Genomic DNA, 19,418 nt, shown 5'->3' on the forward strand with positions numbered 1-19,418 from the left:
CCCTCTGTACGATCCTGTGTCCTTCCTTCCCCCTCGACAGCTGTCACTCCCTGCACATTATCTCTATCTCAAGGCCAGATTTCTAGAAAGCCCAACCTATGACATCATCTGTCAGTCCTGTCACTCCTTTCCCCAGAAGTACTGACCTAGTTGGTCAATTTGGTAGAAGAAAGTAAAAAAAAAATTCCTCTCCCAACTCTGTCTTTCTGACTTGCTTCATCTGCAGAAAGGATATATTCTAGTTTACCACTGCAACATGCTTAGTCGGGCAGGCTCATTCCCTGCCAGGTAGGCCTACTATAGTCCAGCTAAGCTGGGACCGGCTCACTTGTCTACCACAGGCAGATGGGCCCAACTGAACCATTGACAGACAGAGGCTACACTGTTAAATCTGTTTTAAGAGTTAAGGGACAGGGGCACCTGGGTGGCTCAGTGGGTTAAAGCCTCTGCCTTAGGCTCAGGTCATGATCCCAGGGTCCTGGGATCGAGCCCCGCATCAGGCTTTCTGCTCAGCAGGGAACCTATTTCTTCCTCTCTCTCTGCCTGCCTCTCTGCCTACTTGTGATCTCTGTCTGCCAAATAAATAGATAAAATCTTTAAAAAAAAAAAAAAAAGAGTTAAGGGACAGATGTTCGACATCCATCTACCTAACGGATATATCTCAATAGTTCCTAACTCAGAAGACAGAGGTGTTATTTATTAGTCCCCTAAAATCTTTCAACACTATCCTAAACTGCTCCCCTATCCTTTCCCACCAAACTACTCATCCGTACCAAGTCCTGCTCTCCTGTACTTTCAAATGTATTTCAGCACTGAAGCCACTAATTCATATTTATATAATATAAGTGCCCCCCGCTCTCCTATTTAAACCCCTCTAATTAAAATCCTTGCTTTCCAGGTTAAGGACACTCTTTACTAGGGGCCATTTGAACCCTCAGGATCCAGCCCTGTCTGCCTCTCATGCATAGCCAGTATATAATAGATGGGAAAGCCCATTCTTATTATCATTACCAGGAAAACTTTTCTACCTTTTTCTCTGCCTACTGTCCTACATGCACCTCAAATCCCTTTCATTTCTTCCAGTTCCATGAACACCCGTAGCCTTTGCCTCCCAGGGAACACCTATGTCATGATGCAAGCTCCACTGTCATTTTCTGAAAGCCTTCCTGACCAGCCCTGAAAACCTCCCCAACTCCCAAAGAGGCTTTTTCCCCCCCTTCTCACTGGGCTACCACAGTACCTTCAATATGCTGTCCTTCTTACTCCTTCACATGGTACTTTGCAATGAAACCACTTGATCCTGCAAGGCAAGATCTTCATATCCCCCAATATCTGCTGTACATGGTAAGTACTCAGGATGTATTTATGGAATAGGTGAATAAAGGACTGAGAAAGACTAGAGAGCAAGGCAAAAAAAGGTATACCAATCACGACCAATGCCCCTCTCCCAATGCCACAGTTAAAACTTTCAGTAGCTCCTTTCTTTGCCCTATGCTACTAACTTAATGAACTCATAAACTGGTATCCATGGCCCTCCAAATTTTTTCCCAAACTGTTTTTTTCTAATCTTAATTTCTACTTTTCTCTTTTACTCTCCAACCTAAATGGAAAATCATTTTTTCTTGTCTATACCCAACCTTCTGTCTGTTCACTATCTTCTTTCCAAGTGGAATCCACCCCGCCCCCCACAACACACACACCAGGGTTTACCATCTAAAACCATTCTCCTTTATTTACTCAATCAGCAAATAATCACTGCTTTCTTACTATGTGACAGATACCATTCTATACTTTTAGAACAAAGTCTCTACTCTCATGGATCTTGTAGCCTAGATAGGAGGGAACAAGCAGACGGGGTGGGGGGGAATCAGTATGTTGGGGAGTGAATAGCACCAAGAAAAATCAGTCAAAATAAGGAAAGTTGAGTGCCTGAGATAGGATGATGAGGAAGGCCTCTCAGATAAGGTGACATCTAAGCAGTGGCCTGAGAGAGATTCTAGAAGGAGCCATGTGGCTCTCCAAGGAAGAGCTGTGCAAACAGTTGCATACACTCTAGGGAGGAGGATGCTGGGTGCAGGAAAGTCACGCTATATTTGAAAGTTTCAAATGTGCAGAATAAAGAAGTAGACAGTTCAAATGCATTTAAAGGAGAATTTTCAGGAGATGAAAATCAAAGAAAGAAATACTTTTTAAAAGAAGTGTATATGACCAGTCCTTTGTTATTTGGTAAGCTGTAACACTGAAAAAAGGCATTACTTGCAGACCAGTCTCTTTTGCCAAGATCCTGTGGTGGTGCTCAACTACTGGGTTTATGCTATTAGTGTGCAACCATGGAAATGAGTGTGAGGTGACCAGCATATTGGGAATTTACCGCAGGATTGTGGAAAAAGGTAAAAGAGACTTGAGGCTATGAAGGACTCCTTCTTTATTTCATTCATTTTTAATATATTTTATTTGTTTAATTTAATCCATTGAATGAAATGGATTATCTCCTTTAATCTTCAAAAAAAATTAAGTAGGAACTGTTAAAATCTCCATTTCTGGTGAAGTAAGGCTCAAATAAATAACTTCAGTGAAGCTAATGAGAGATGGAGTAGGGATGTCACCGCATTTCTGCAGGTCTTAAGGGTTAACTTGCTTCAAGTTCCCACAATCCTCACATGCTGACTTAAAGTCCTTGATCTGTTAACAGAATTAATTTACTCTGAAATTTGCAGACCACTGGCCTTGGGGAATAAAGGACCAGAACGTGCGTAGGCCACAGTGGCCAACAAGTCTGTTTGAAGCTCCCTTAGCTTTCTGATTAGTCCAGCAATCTTTCAGCAAAATGTTTTTCATTTTTAAGGTTATACAAATGACTTCACTGACCTCCCTCTACACATCTGTAGACCTCGCCCTCCTTTGCAGAAAGAACAGGGCACTCTCACACAACGCCTGGATACCAAGGACTCAGATGTTCCCGCACAACCCCCTCTGGGCACCACGGAACTAGAATTTCTTGCACAACCTCCAAGCATCAAGATAACTCTGTAGTTGGCATTACCAAGTCTACACGTAATCAAGAAATGTCACAGACCACTGCACTCCCTTTAAAAATCTCTTAGCCAAGCAGAAAGCTTGGAGTTGGCCTTTGGACAAGAGCCCACCTTCTCCCCACATGGCCAGCCTGCTGAATAAAGCTCATATTGCTTTACCATAAACATTCGTCTCTTGAGTATCGGCCTTTACAGCAATGGGGAGACGAACTTGGCTTTCAGTAACAGGGAGGCAAATTAGGTGGGATCTGGTATCGTTCTCTCTCAGGTCTCCAAACATTATGTATGCTTGGTGACAGAATACAAAGAAAGTATCCATTTATCCATAAATGTGAATGCTAGAAGTTTCCTAACTTTTATAAGAAAAATAATATAATTTATATTCTAGGAGAACTATGTGACCTATATATGCTTTAACATTTTTGTCCAATTCTCCCCCTATAAGCTCTGTGACACACCTTCTGTTACTCCAAATGTCCGGCGTAGGAAATCATAATCACACCAATGTGAAATGAGTCCACCTGGGTGACTGGACTGCTGCATGTGCTTGGAGCTCCATTCTCACCTTGTTCTTTCTCACATAAGCCAAGAAAGGAAACAGGGCCCATTTCAAAGTGTCCCACTTGTATTACTATTCCAACAGTGTGCTGGAATGTCTCCTCTAGAAACCTGGACTTGTACAAGGCTCTGGCATCTGTGAGCATCTGCCCAAGTCAGCGTTTCCCAGGGGCCTCTGCTGAAAGGCTGGAGCCACTTCACAGAACTCCAGCCAGTTCGACAGCCTGAACTGGGGTCTACCTGCTCTATTACCTGATGCAAAGGTGGGCAAGATGCCTCCCGGGTCCCTCGGTGTATGCTGCTGGATCCCATAGCTCCCACATAGGCATTTCTCTTTTGTGGATGAATGATGAGTTTTAAATGTTTAACAGGGACAAAAACAAGAATACCATGCCACCACGCTGCTGCTGTCCCTCTCCATGGAGGCCTTCTTTAATACACATCTTCATCATAAGTAGTGGTAGAAAAACAACTCTGAATCACCTATGCAACTTTTAAGTAACTGTAATTATTTTGCCAAATTCACTGTTGATTTATACTATCCTTTGAGTAAATAAGATTTTTTTTCTTTTGCAATTGTATATGTGTACACCTGAGTTTTGAAACCCTTCAAAAAATATTTAAGCCCACAAATAAGTCTGTTTTCTCAAGTTAGGATGCTGTTGGCTGCTAGTAAAAACAACTCTAAACCAAACTGGCTTAAACAGGAAAAGGAAGTACGAGAGCACTGAAGTCCAGGAGAGGCTTGGTCTAGGGCCCAAACAAAACAACCTGAATGTGACCCTCTTTTTCTTTCTCTCAGCTCTGTTCCCTCAAGACTAACTTCACTCCCAGGCAGGCTGTCCTCCCAGATCCAACAATAACCTCCCAGATCCAACAATGACTAACAATAACTTCAGGGACTACCTAATTCATGTTCAGCAGGAAAGATAAAACCCACCTCCCCCCAATCAATCACACGAAAGTTGTAGGGCTGAATTTCCAGTGTGGGTTAAATGTCCATCTTGGCCAATCTCTGTGAGAGGTGATCTTGGTTAAGCCAAGCAGGACTAACCCCAGGACCGTGGTGTGGTAAGTCTCACCCAAGATGCACAATGCACAGCTGAGAAATGCATGCTACTGTAAGAACTTAAGAAAAGAGGGAGATGGATACTGGGAAAGCAATTAATAACTATGTGCCAAATGTGTAAATATAAACATTCAAAGAAACAAAGAAACTGCAGGTTTTAGAAAGTCAAGCAAATAGAATACAGGTAGGAAAAAGAAACGAGTATGGTGTTTGTTATTTCAAAAGTAAAATCAAAACAATTATACAGGACTACCAATGTTTTGTCAGGGTAGAGCTGTGAAAGAGAAATCTCCTGCATCCCCAGCCTTGTCCCTGAATTTCACCTTGCCTCTACTGTCTTTCACTAGTTGCCCTTAAGAAATATGCTATTTTCCCTTTTAAATTACTATTCAAACTTGGACAATAATTCTTCCCCTACGTTTCAACATCTGAGCTGAGCCAGGCTAGTATTTTTAAATCCTAAAAAACACAAAAGCAAGTAAAAATGGAAATTACCAACAGTGTAGATTAATCCTGTTTCCAAAGCATCAGTGTCTGTCCCTTGGCTCACCAGTCTTTAGTGCAGTTGTTCAAGCACCAAACATACTGTCTCTTCTGACTCCCTTGCCTTATAACTTGGTATACATAATACCATCATTTCTGAAACCACTGATTTCCTAAAAATTCAGGACACTCCCTGTTGAATACCTTGACAATGATGTGTTACACCAAAAATAACAAAACATACAACTTGGGGTTCACTCAAAACCCACTATTTATGAGATTTCAGTAAAAAGAAAACTTTCATGGAAGGGTTCAGCCTTTTTGGCTAATTGGATGAAATACCCACACATTAATACCCACACATTAAAGAGGATTTTCTACTCTACCCAATCTATTTAAAAGTTGATCACAGGGGCGCCTGGGTGGCTCAGTGGGTTGAGCCGCTGCCTTCGGCTCAGGTCATGATCTCAGGGTCTTGGGATCGAGTCCCGCATCGGGCTCTTTGCTCAGCAGGGAGCCTGCTTCCTCCTCTCTCTTTCTCTGCCTGCCTCTCTGTCTACTTGTGATCTCTCTCTGTCAAATAAATAAATAAAATCTTTAAAAAATAAAAATAAAAATAAAAGTTGATCACATTCAAAATTACCTCGCAGAAACCGAGACTAATGTATGACCAAATATCTTGGCACCACATAGTCCAGTCCAGTTGACACAAAAATTAACCATCAGAGATAGATGAAACCAACAGAGAGATTTAGGATTATATCTACACGCATAAAGACACTTGACTTACAACCAAGGTAGCACCAAACACCAGTGAGCAAAGAACTTTTCAGTAGTGGTGTTGGGACAATGGGTATCCATGCAGAAGTGAAGTGAAAGTGGATGCCTACTTAGAGCACACAAAAAACAGTCACACCAACCTAAATGGGAAAAGCAAATCAGTATTCTTTTAGAAGCTAATATGGAAGGTGTTCATGACCTTGAAGTGGGGGAAATTTCTCTTACACTAAGACATAACATGTAGATAAGTTTAAACGTAACACACACAAAGGATTTCAATGACTTAGTATGAAGAGAGAGCATAAAATAATCTCAATAATTGTTATATTGATTATATGTTTAAATGATAGTATTTTTGATATACTGGGTTGCATAAAATATTATTAAAATTAATTTCACTTATTCTTTTCGTCTCCTAAAGCAGCTACTAGAAAATTCAAATTATCTATTTAGTATGTATTTTGTGTTGGACAGTCCTGCACTAGAGTGTTAGATATGAACGACCACCCATTCCTTCTTGAAATGCTGCTGGTTTTCTCCTTCTACACCTCTGACTCTGTTTCTGACCCGCAGGGTAGCTTATTCCTGCACGCACTCCCTAAATGCCAGTGTCTCCCAAGGTTGTCCAGAGGTTCTTTCCCATCCTCATGCTAGATGCCCTCCCTGGGCAATTTGACCCTCACCCAAGGCTCCAGTGTTCCCAAGCCCTGAGGACTGTCAGCCCTCTTCTGTGTAAATCAGCTCACTCTTCCAAGAACAGTACGTTCAACTCCACCTACACTTAAGTACATCTGCACTTTACCTGTTAATATTTACCTTATTCATATCATAAACCTGGCTCCTCTTCTCCATTTCATTCAGGGCTGCATGATTTCTCACCTTCATCACTAGGGTAGTTTCCAAAGCGCTATCCCACTTCCTTCCAAATCAATTACCTTTTGCTGTTAAGTTTCTAAAATTCAGTCCAAGTCAAACATTTTCTTGATTAAAATACTGCCTTCTGGGGCACCTGGGTGGCTCACTGGGTTAAGTCTCTGCCTTCAGCTCAGGTCATGATCTCGGGGTCCTGGGATTGAGCCCCGCATCAGGATCTCTGCTCAGCAGGGAGCCTCCTTCCCCGCCCCCGCCCCTCTGCCTACTTGCGATCTCTCTGTCAAATAAATAAAATCTTTAAAAAAAAAAATACTGCCTTCAAAATAAAGTAAAAACTTGTTTAAGATTTTATTTATTTTTTTGTCAGAGAGAGAAAGAGCACAAGCAGGAGAGCAGCAGGCAGAGGCAGAAGTAGGCTCCCAGCTGAGCAAGGATTCCCAGTGCCAGACTCGATCCCAGCACCCTGGGATCATGAGCTGAGCTGATCGCAGACGCTTAATCAACTGAGCCACCCAGTCATCCCCAAAACTTCTTATAATCATACATTAGGTTTCATGCTTCATCACCAGCAGTACAAAACCCCAAGCTCAACTATTATCTAAGTACCTACAGTTCCCTGAAAGGGGCACTGCTTTTTTTTTTTTTTTTAAGATTTTTAAAATTTATTTAAAAGAACACATCTTTAGGTGTGCTCTTTCTGCTGACAGGAATATCCTTCCTAAAGCTCTATCCCTGCCCTCCTAGCCACCCTTCCAAACTCAGCTGGTGATATCACCTACTGTAGGACACATCTACAAAGCCCCAAGTCTGAGCGAGTGTCCTCTGTATTTCTATCACACCTATACATAGCTCTGGTTACCAGTCTATAAATTTCCTGATGGCATGAGTTAAGATTTTAAGTTAACCTTCCTGTACTATATTTTATACGTATCTATTGATAAATGGACGCAGTATTAAATAAGAGAAAGCCACAGAATAAAATGCAAGGCTAGAAATTTTAAAATAGGCCAATAAAGTCATGTGTTTAAATGAAGAAAGTTGACCCAATGACCCTACAAACACTATTGGGTGGCCTATTTCAGGACTTAATGAACTAGCCAATACAAAAATATATCCAAAGTAATCATTAAAACATCAAAAGCAACAATTTAAAAAACTGAAGACTATATATGTTATTCTATTTCTATAGCTTTGTTTTTCAGACATTTTCTTCCCTAGTTCTACTTATCAGTTCCTTTCTTTAGCTCTTTAGTATAATTTACCTTCCAGTTAAAGTTTGCACCTTTCCTTCCCCAACCCAACCCTTTTTCACTTCTACTGTCCCTTCAATTCTGCTTTTAAATCTAACAGAAAAATATAAACACTGTCTTTGTCAGCTCTGTCAGCAATTTTGTATAAAACAAAGGAATGGTTAAAAAATCAGTGAATGGAATGATATCACCAGTCAGACTGATAGACAAAACTGTATGCATTAATCTGGGTGGATGATTTCATAATACTAAGCAGCTAATCTGAACCATATGCATACTAAGTGGAGTCTGACAGGCATCAGCTAGTCCGTGGGGTTATTACAGCACGACAGTGGGGGGTATGAGAAAAGAACAGGCGAGATGCTGGTGGTGAGGGCAGCCACAGCCCAGCCTTACAGCATTCGCCAACTTGTGCCTGCCCTTCAAGAAAAAGCAGAAATAGACAGGGGGAATGCAGGAAGCTGTCAGTTATGCGGTCCAACACAGTCAAGGAACCGATTTGACGTGAGCAGCGGCAGCCAACGATTTATTCTGTGGTGCTAGTCTGAACACCCTGGCCTGGATACCAACTTCAGGTATAAAATAAAGACAGCAGCTCCCAGGGCACTTCTGAATTTTCATTTTACTACAGATTAGATCCTGAGAGAGAGAGAAATACTTAGAAATTACATAAGTATTTAAACTAGGTTGATAAGGAGGAGCAATTTTTTTTGAAGGATAGCAAACGCTAGAAGGAAAGAGTGAACATTCTTTACATTACCTGAAAGCAACTTTTCAAAATCATGCAATATTAGGTCTTCCAGGTATGAAAAAGTTCACCCTAAAGACTGCTATCTTCTGGAACTCACAGTCAAGCAAAAATGAAATCTCTTGAATAACTACACCCAGCAAGATAATGGAACAGCGAAGACTATTTGAAAAAGTTCTAAAACATCACAGAACTGGACTGTCAAAGAAGCACCTTTTAATCAATTCAATGCAAAGCAGTACAGGGCAGGATTTACTCTTACCCGTGTCCAGGAGTTAAGTTTCGATTCTTCAGAATTCTGTGGTTCTTTATTAATTAGACAACATAAGCACCATATTAGAATTTTCTGACTTTCATCTGCAAAAAGGAAAACTAAAATAAGTAGGTTTAATCAAATAGGAAGAAAAGATAATCAGTATAAAAATTCTTTAAACACTGTATTTAAAGGAAATATATGTATTATATTTTAGGAAAATCTCAAACTACTAAATTCATGAAACAAACATCCAGGACCATCTGTGAAACTTAACTTCATGGAGTTTTTTTTTATTCTTGTGGTTTTGGGATCACTTATGCTTAGCCCTTGTGTGGTCAATTCCCTTTCTTATACAGCAACAATTTTTAAAGCCAAAAGAGAATGAAAGAAACAACTAAAAGGACTGCACGTTTCCCAAGATTAGTTCTCTTAAAGCATATTTCAGACTGATAGTAATTTCAACCTTTTAAAGGCAATATAACTGTTCTAGGCAGTACTAAGGATTTCTGTCTTAATCTTTTAATCTTCTAGTTCCCCAAAACACCCTTACTTCTTAAAAAAAAAATTAACGAAAGGATCGTTTTAAAACATATTCTGTTTTTCTAAATGGTTTGGATAAAATAGAAGCCTCTGACATGTTCCTCATTCTTTAAAATTTAAAACTTTACCAAATATGTGATGAAAACGCTGAACTTTGAAATCTTATACTTGGCAAGAATATCTACTCAGTGAGCCATTTTCTTTTTCCTCGTTTGGTAACAGAGTCCATTCCAGTTGGAGATTTTACAACACAACTGAGAAGCAAGAATGATGCATAAAACTGAAGACATCAGTAACTACACAAGAGCCAACCAACCATGGCTTTCATCTAAAGGCCGTGGAGTGGCAGCTGAGGAAGGCCAGCACCAGGAACCAATTATCTGCAGAATCACCTGATACCCCTTACCCTCTCATCTTCTATGGTCTAAGAAACACAGCATTTCTAAGAGCTATGGGAACAAGAAATAAGGAAAATATCAACAAGAAATAAGGAAAATATAACCTTTTATAAAATATAAAAGCTACCCCTGCATTTTCAACCATATACTAAAGAACACTAATAGTAAATGTTTATTAAGCCTACTTTTCTCCCCTATAAACATCATAAGTTTCTGCTCCCATAATAACATCTCTGGACAAACTTTATCAGGGATTATTCTGAGGGACATTCATTTTTTTCCTAGTTTTTAATGAGCTCAAATGTCTCACCGACTTGCCTATTACAGGTATATTTCATGAATCATGTCATTTAACCTCTGAAGATCCTAGGATTCTTCAGGCTCAACCAATGCCACTGATTTAAAATTTGACCACTGCACTTCCTGTGCTTTAAATATTAAAAGAAAGTCTAACTATCTTCATGTCACAGAGTGTCAGACACATCCAGTGATATGCTTACTACACAAGTGGCTTCCCCTGTTAGGGGAAAAAAAAAGCAACCCAATGGGACGGCGGGGAGGGGGAGAAAAAGAAAGAAAATAGTATTTTATGGAACTTAAGTTATCTAAAAGATGGAAATTTTCCCCAGGTGTTGAGTGAATCTGCACATTTAGTTCAACAAGTGTATAATTTTTCGAAATTGTCCCTAAAACAAAATAAGCCCATTAGCAGTGCATTTCAGTCCATTTCAGTACATTGACCCTGGGCAAGGGAAGGCACCTCCTAAAGGCTGGGTGAACATTTCTCTGGCTGCTCTTTGTTTTTGTTTTTGTTTTGTTTTGAGGGACAATTTCAGAAGCCATCACTTGTTATTCACGAGTGCCACCAACGCTCACTGCAGGGAGAAGGCATCTGTCAGGTTCCTCTCTGAGGCTCCTAGATTCAGAGTGGACATCCTGCAGTCCAGTTGAGTGAGATGGGAAAACACCTGGGATTCACCATGCAAAGAGTCACTGCCACCAGTTCTTCATGAAAATTTGGATTCTAAAAATGAGTGGAAGGGGAAAAAATATGCCAGCATATATTTGCCACATATTTTTTTGTATCCTGAGCTAGTATTCCAAATGAAAACTAAATTAATTCTTCAAAATTCTTTTAAAATTCCTTAATCTACAATTTAAAAGAATGAAGATAGCATTTTTTTAAGACAATAAATATTTGTTATTTTAAGCTGCCAAGTTTGGGGGCAGATTTTTATATAGCAATAAATACCAAATAGTGAGGTTATAGCTGTTATGCTTAATCCTGAGGGCAGCCATAATTCCAAGAAATTGAAAGCAGTAAACTTATGTAGAAAACACACCCGAATAAAAGGTATTCCCTCCCTTTCCATTATCTGTTTTTTCTCTCCTCTTCAGGTATCTTTTCATTTCCAAATCTTTCCTCCTTCTTTATTATCCTTATTTCTGATCCAATTCTCACCTAGCATTATCAGAGACTTAACTTCTTTCTTTGATGGAAACTGTCACCTTTCCTGTATTTAAGGTTACTTTCATATTATAAAACCATAAGAAAAGACCCTCTCCTGACCAAAAGTACCCAACTAGCAAAACAACAATAGTAACACAGGCAAGAGTTAATTCATCCTGGAGTTCTGTTGTCTGTCAGTCTTCACTAAGCTCAGAACCCAAGGCACACCTCAAACAGGAAGCTGAAATTTAACAGATAATTCAAAACATAACCGAGGCACTGAAACAAAAAGAGATGAAGGATTTGTTTCTGGCTGTCAGAGGGGGCCAATGTAATGGGGAGAGGTGCTACAGAATGATCACACACAGATACAAGTTTAAAGCTACAGGGAGAAATCAGTCCAGTCTCCTGCTTTTACAAATAAGGAATCTGAAACCTAGCGAGTCTGGTGGCTCATCTCAGAAAGTCCCATTTCATCTACTGTTCTCTAAGAGTCAGCCCCAGTTCGACCTCCCCTGAAAAACTCTCCTTTAACTCTCAGCTCCCTGTTCAGAGCTCTATTAACACAAACCATTTCTGAGTCAGGCTGATCTGCTGGGGTCTCTTTTCTCTGTGACTGGATACTTCCAGTGAGAGAAATCGTGGCCATGTTTTCATAGGCTTCGCACATTAAAAAAAAAAAAAAAAATGCTTAGTAAGTATCTGTCCAGTGAATATATATATTCATGTGAGGCAATAAACCTCAACTGTACACCTTCAGATGTGCCTGCTCTCCTCTATGCTAGGCCCTGAATGACAAAAACAAGTAAAACCACAGTCCCTGCTCTCGAGAAGTATTCAGTCCTCCAGGACATCAGACAGGCAAACCGATAATTACAAAAGGGTGCAGTAAGTGTTAGAATTCAGGGAGATGCGATCAGCTATGGGGACACTAAGAGAAGTTCCTAATTCAGCTCCAGCAAAACTATTTCAAAGAAAGTTTAAAAGGACAGAAAATGAAAACAGAGCTCCAGGCAAAGGAGTGACATGTCACAAGCCCTGACATCACATGCCTTCCAGTCACTGTTAGTAACTCAACTCAACCTGACTACCATGTGTGTGGTGTGGTTGTGAAGGATTACACAGGAAATGAGGCTAGAGGCAGGAGGTCAAGAAAGGAACATCTACCCCAAAGTGTCCCCAAATTCCTCTTCACCTTGGTTAAAACTACAGTTTTAACCAAGTTAAAACTACAGTTTTAACCAAGTTAAAACTACAGTTAAAACTACATCCACAAAGAACGTCAGGGCCATGTAAGGATTAGGACACTGAAGAATGATTTTATGCATGGAAAAAGGTAGAATGTGAGTTAACATGAAATTGTTAAACAAGAAATTATTTCATTATTATAACCATTTCACAATGAATTAAAAATGAGGTTTGATAATCATCTGGAAGAGTCTACTCTATAACACATGTTCTATTTTCTTACTAATATGCATATGTATAGGTGTGTCTATGTACATGTGTGTGAGATAATCTATGTGAACATATATGGACAAGAAAAGAATGTCACCTTTTTTTGTTTTTTATTTTTTAAGATTTCATTTATTTATTTGAGAGATAGTGAAAGCAAGAGAGAGCACAGAGGGAGAGGAGAGGGAGAAGCAGACCCTCTGACTTGCCGCTGAACAGAGAGCCCAATGTGGAACCCGTTCCCAGGACCCTGAGGTAATGACCTGAGCAGAAAGCAGATGCTTAATTGACTGAGTCACCCAGGCGACCAGGATGCCATCTTTCTAATGGAACAATGAATAAACCTTAATAGTTATTTTGTAAACAATGGGACAAAATTTATCATTTGAAGCTCTGTATTTTGTTAAACAATGCATAGATTAAAATTATTATTAGAAGTTTGTATTTTGAGAAGACAGGCTTTGGAGTCTTACCAAATGCTAAGATAAAAGGATTCCAGCAAGTTTTTGCCAAGAGTTGACCAATTGTGGGGAACCTTTCAATGATCGTATTTGAATCCTATAGAAGAAAAATATGTTTTGGTCAATAAAAGGACACCACACATCTTAGAGAGTTAAACTGATACTATAGGTTGAAGGAGTCTGAATATTTAGTATATTTCAGAAAAGTGGGAATTTCAAATAAAATTTAACAAGTAACTACCTTACTTCATCCTTAAACCATACCACCAAAACTTGAAGATGTACAGCACATTTACATAAAATCAAGCTTCTTATAAAATTACCTTTATTTTATTTATACTTAGGAAACGCCAATTTGTTTAAAAATATAAAAGAATGTATACCAGTGAACAAAATATTGTGGGTTTTTTTTTTACTCCACCATAAGAAAGGTTCCTAACTCAACTTTAGTAGGGCTATTTCAAAGAAGGCTTGGGAGGACAAGAACTCTAGAACTTGTAAAAAGAAACAAAAGCAGCTACAGCATAAAGATATACATCTCTGTTTATGACTATTTTGGTTACCAAATGCGAAATGACATCATACTTACTCTACAATAATCTGAGACCAGATCAAGCAAATAGAAAACAGCTTAAGATTAAACAATCTACATGCTATTGTAGCATGCATAACTGGCCCTCTTCCCACTTCTTTACCTTTCAAGAAAATTCAAAAATAAGACCTAAATGAGGTAACATGTATATAAGCTGAAATGTAAGCTGCTGCACCAATAAATTCTTCACATTTGTCTTAGCATCAAGGCCAATCCTAGACTTTCTGGGACCAATTTAAAGCCAAGCTGCAGAAATCCAATTACAGAAAAACAATTTTAAAAGGTAGTGTCAGTTGCTCATACAGACTCTATCTTTCCTTCTAGTTGCTAAAAACACATGAACTCATATCGTCAACATGAGTAATTCTTCGAATTTCTGACTTGCTTTTTTAAGGGAAGTTTTCCTTTGTTATATTTTTTATAACAAAAGAACATCTATGTTAAATGAAAATTTCACTTTTCATTTTGAATTTAGAAAGTAAGTATAAAACAAATAATATTTTCATAACATAAAAGCATGTTAATTTATTAAAATATCCATTGTAGTAAAAATGGGAAATGTCAAAACAAAAAAAATCAAATTTGAACACATTATACAACAGCAGTGAAGACACTCAAAATCTTAATATTCACCAGAAAAGACCACTTGAAATATTCAAAAGAAGAGATCTTATTATTTATCATCTCATGGTAGAACCAACTTTAGGACAGCATTAAAGAAAGGGTAAGCATTGGGGTGCCTGGGTGGCTCAGTCAGTTAAGTGTTCTACTGATTTTTGGCTCAGGTCATGATTTCAGATTGTGAGGTCAAGCCCAGCATTGTGCTTCACTCTGGGCATGGAGCCTGCTTAAGATTTTCTCTCTTCCTCTCCCCATCTTTTCTCCCTCTCTTAAAAATGGGGTGGGGGGGTGGGGGGGAAGCACTTAGGAAAACTCTTCAATATTTAAAAAATGCAAAGGCATTTAAAAGAATCCCAATTATTACCTGACAACAAGTGTCAAAATCTTGTTTTTTAAAAAAACAACTTTACTGGTCAGGAAGTCCCATATGACAATGTAACTAATCGAGAAGATTTAAATCGTAAGAAATCAGAGGTCAGGAAACAGCCCCCTGTCTGTATTACCTATGGATAATTTGTCTTTCCAACCCAACAATATATCGGGTCAATACCACAAGTCCCTGACCCCAGATAACATTCAGGCTTAGTTAAATGTAGTAGAGATTTGTTATTTTGGTCTACCACTTACCATCTCTTTCAAAACTTCATACATCTGCCTCAGGAACTCCTGAAATTGAGGCAGGTGAAGGCAGGTATCTTGCTGGGTTTCCAAAGTAGAGGCCTGGTCCCACACAGAAAGCTTCTGCATCCAAAACTGATAATCAGAAGAAAAGCCTACTGAATCTTGAGCCATCTTTGAAAAAGGGAAAAGGTGATGGACCTTCACAGTGGCCTGCCAAGCACTGAAAGAAACAGTGAGCACACATCAAATCTAGAAGAAAGGGGGAAAATGAAACATTTTTAAAAGGATTTTTATTGGTTATTTCATATTCCACTGATGAGTGAAAGGGGGAATATAAGGGACTAAAATAGAATGCCTTTGATGGAGTCATCATTGAATTATTTTAAAACGTGTCACCCAGCTGTAGCTCCAATTCTCACCATCTGAACTTTTATCATGAGTAATATTCCACTAGAAGTCATTATACCTTCACAGACACATGCTAATTATACACAGAAAGCACACAGCTGATAATACTTTATATCTTCTTTTTAAGATTGAGCTATTTTTAAATGTTCTGAAGTTCATTTGGGTATTTTAATGTAATAGGAAATCAAAAACATCCTCGGGTGTTTAATAATAGGCTGTGTCTAAAAATGTTTTTGAAGTTTTCATGTTTTATATGCATTTCTGGCTTCTCATTAAGGTGTTCGAGAAATTCGCTATGCATTACTGTCTACTGAAATTTCTTTCCAGTCTCTCTTCACTTTTTAGGAAAAGTAAAATAATTCATTCCACATGCATCATTTTGAGCAACCTATTTGATTAAAGACTAGTATATATGCTTGATCTCAATTAATTCACAAGAAGAAATCATATTTTAGTAAAATATGAAAAACTATAATTATTGAGGAGGTGTACTAGTCCTAAAGGACAGAACATCGTCCATAAACGTGACTTACCACACCTGAAGTACATGTTAGAAAGAACTGGGGAGTGGCGCAGTGAGAATGAGCCTCAGGCAGAGCTGGCTAAATAAACCCAGGTGTCCCCCCACCATCCCAGCTCCTCACCATCCTCACCCATAAGAAGCACACCGGGCAGAAGAGGGAGGGCTGCTTCTCAACTGTGCAGGCTTTTACAAGGCCTCTGACTTTCTTGGGACAGGGATGATACTCAGCTATATGATTTCAAAAGACAGCTCTGCAAAAGGTGAGCTTAAACGTTCAGCAGCAATAATTAACAGATAAAATGGTCCCAATTAACCAAAAACAACAACAAAGGAGGTTTCATTATTAAAGAAGAAAATCAAAATACTTAAGGAGGTCATACAATTTGGTTGCAGTACACAAAACTAGAGCAGGAAGGTGGAAATTTTTAAATAATACTAAAAATTTGATCTTAAGTAGGACCATGAGGGAAAAAAAGGTATAATCATGGGGGAAATACATGCATCCTGTCAAATGGCACATAATAACCAAAAATTTATTCCTTCTCCCTGAATCCTCCCTTTCTCTCATTCTCCTTCTTATCCAAGCCATCACCAACACCTGTCAATTCTACTCCTAAAATAAAAAAGCATGATTTCACTCAACTTATCCACTTCTTCCTAATTCCACTGCTGCATCCCATCCCATTCCCATCCATTTCTTCCCACCCATCCATCTCCAGTTCCTTCTCTGCAGTCCACAAAAACAACTTTCCCAAATGAGAATCACACCCAGCACACTCCTGCTTAAAACCTCCCCCCAACTTCAAAAGCTTCCTGCGAAAGAAATCCTGACTCCCTGTAGGAAAGATCCTAGCTCCTTCCTGCAATCTTTGAAGTCTTGCAAAAACTTAGCTCTGGCACCTGCTCTCTTTTCCTATGCCACCACTCCTCCACTGCGTACCATCTGGTCCAGGCCTCTCATCCGTTCCACCAACACGTGGAACCCTTTCCTGCATTACTGCTTTCTGCTCCTTCCTCCACACCTCCTATCCCATCAGTAGTTATTTGCTCACTTAGTTACTCCTTCCTCTACCTGTATATAAATTCCCTGTCTCCTAGAATTTAACAGATGCCTGGCAAACAATAAATATTAGATAAAGAAATAAATAATTCACTGCTACTTTTCAAAGTATAGTTCTAAACTAAACACTATAACAAAATGCCTTTTCAGATATAGCAATTGAACTTTTAAAAGGTAACTTCCCCAGAAAAAAAATTTTTAAGGTATATCTATGTGAAATTTTATTAATATCCCATTTTAGAAATACAGTAATAGCTTATACACACATATCCTTACTATGCTCTTGACAATATGTTAAGTGGTTTACACACAGTAGCTAATTTAATCCTGTAAGCAACCCTATGAAATGGGTACTATCATTATCCTCATTTTACAGAGGCACAGAGAAATTACGTAATTCCCCAAAGTAAGATTACATAAAAGCCCAAAGGAAGTAACTGCTAGGAAATAGCAGAGCTACAGGTTGTGGGATCTGATTCACAGAGTCTAGCTCTAAAGTCTGTGCCTTCAACAAGGAAATAAACCGAAGAAACAAATTAATGGATTTCTTACATAGTTCACACAGTTCTAGGTGAGGCCTTTTTAGATATCTGGAGACACTAAACCGAAGACCTTTTTGGTAGAAGAGACAGAAAACATCATTTTATTACTGCCAAATTACAAACAACATTTTGCTTAGCAACAGGAATACATCTGATGGTTTTAAATGGAAACAGCTTTAGGGATCATGCAGCCATGGTCCTGAGGGGCTGTTCTACAGCCTGTCTGGGGGGAGATGGTCATGACTGGGAAACAAGGGTGACCTGATTGTGATGCTTAGCAGTGGGAGTGCTGCTGGCATTTAGTGCCCAGGAGCCAGGGATGCTGAGCATACTGCAATGCATCGGTTCAGCAGTGCACGAAAAACGGCCTTCCCCCAAAGGCCAATGACACCCCTACTGAGAAATGATGACCTAATCCAAACACTCTGGAATGGGCATCTGTTGACTATGCCTGTTGAGCATTCCTCCTCCCTTCTTTTGATTACAACACCTTACTGTCCCTTAAGGAAAGAACTCCTCCATTCCCCAAGTCTTGGTGAGCCTATTAATCAAGGCACCTTGTGCCATCCGTGAGAGGTGAAATTATGATTCAAGTTAGGCAAACCAGACCCTGTGCTGGGAATCTGAATCTTGAAGAGAATGATATAAGGATGGAACTAAGTCATTTCAAAGACTCACTCAGTCTAGATCCAAAGGACCCTACATCATGTCCTTATATTAACAAAGTATAGCCTTCTAGCTCTCTATTTTTTTTTTTTTTTAAGATTTTATTTTTGGAGTGCCTGGGTGGCTCAGTTGATTAAGCATCTGCCTTTAGCTCAGGTCATGATCTAGGATCGAGGCCAGCATTAGGCTCCTTGTTCAGCAGGGAACCTGCTTCTCCCTCTCCCTCTGCCTGCCACTCCCCCTGCTTGTGCTCTCTCTCTCGCTCTCTCTCTCACCAAATGGATGAATAAAATCTTTAAATTAAAAAAAAAAAGATTTTATTTTTAAGTAATCTCTATACCCATTGTGGGCTCGAACTCACAACCCTGAGCTGAGATCAAGAGTTGCACGTTCCACCCACTGAGCCAGCCAGGCGCCCCTCAGCTTGCTCTTTAATTCTGTCCACTACCCAGGGCTTTCTGCAAAATCCTTTTTTTCCCCCTTAAATTAACCACTGTTGGTTTCTGTGGTTTCAAGAAAACAAAACAAAAAAAAGCAACTACAAACTGATATAGTTTCACATATACTGATATAACATCTAATATAAACCAGATAGTGGGCTGCAGGCAACAAACCTTTGAAGAAAGAAGAGGAATTTAGAAATGGTCACTGGGCCAAATCATGGAAAACGGCAGGGAAACTTCTGTTCATATTAGGGTATTAGAAACCAGAAGTCCATGGAACAAGAAGGTAATACAGGTCAATGAGGTATTGCCTATGATCAGGGACCCTACCTTGTTATAACCTTCTAGTAGGAATGGCCATGTGAAAGACTGGATTATCAAAAAATGATATCTGATAATCTGTTAAAAAAAAAAACAAAAACAAAAACAAAAAAACAGCAAAACAAAACAAAAAAAACAAACCGTCTTTTCAACCAGGAAGCCAGTTGGTCTTAGTCAATGATATTGCGCTACAAAGACACAATCAAATGGTGACTCCAACTCAAGCTGTACTTTCAGATGTGGACCCTACTGGAGAAAACTAATA

General features: G+C 39.2%; 1 protein-coding gene across 3 annotated transcripts in view; it reads right to left on the minus strand.

Moving 5' to 3' along the window:
* The window catches only part of FANCC (FA complementation group C), a 286,431-nt gene that overhangs the window by 165,125 nt on the left and 101,888 nt on the right, over positions 1-19,418 (minus strand). For 2 of the 3 annotated variants that reach the window (XM_045086109.1, XM_004777392.3), the window contains 3 exons: positions 15,197-15,410; positions 13,369-13,453; positions 9,059-9,153 (listed from right to left, as the gene is read on the minus strand). In XM_045086109.1, the coding sequence (XP_044942044.1) occupies positions 9,059-9,153; positions 13,369-13,453; positions 15,197-15,361 (345 nt within the window). In that variant the 5' untranslated portion in view covers positions 15,362-15,410. Of the gene's footprint in view, positions 1-9,058; positions 9,154-13,368; positions 13,454-15,196; positions 15,440-19,418 lie in introns of all 3 variants that reach the window. The other variant, XM_045086108.1, reaches the window with a different exon arrangement.

Source organism: Mustela putorius, unplaced genomic scaffold (genome assembly GCF_011764305.1).
Source record: "Mustela putorius furo isolate JIRA1106 unplaced genomic scaffold, ASM1176430v1.1 tig00000876_pilon_pilon_pilon, whole genome shotgun sequence".
Classification (NCBI taxonomy): Eukaryota; Metazoa; Chordata; class Mammalia; order Carnivora; family Mustelidae; genus Mustela; species Mustela putorius.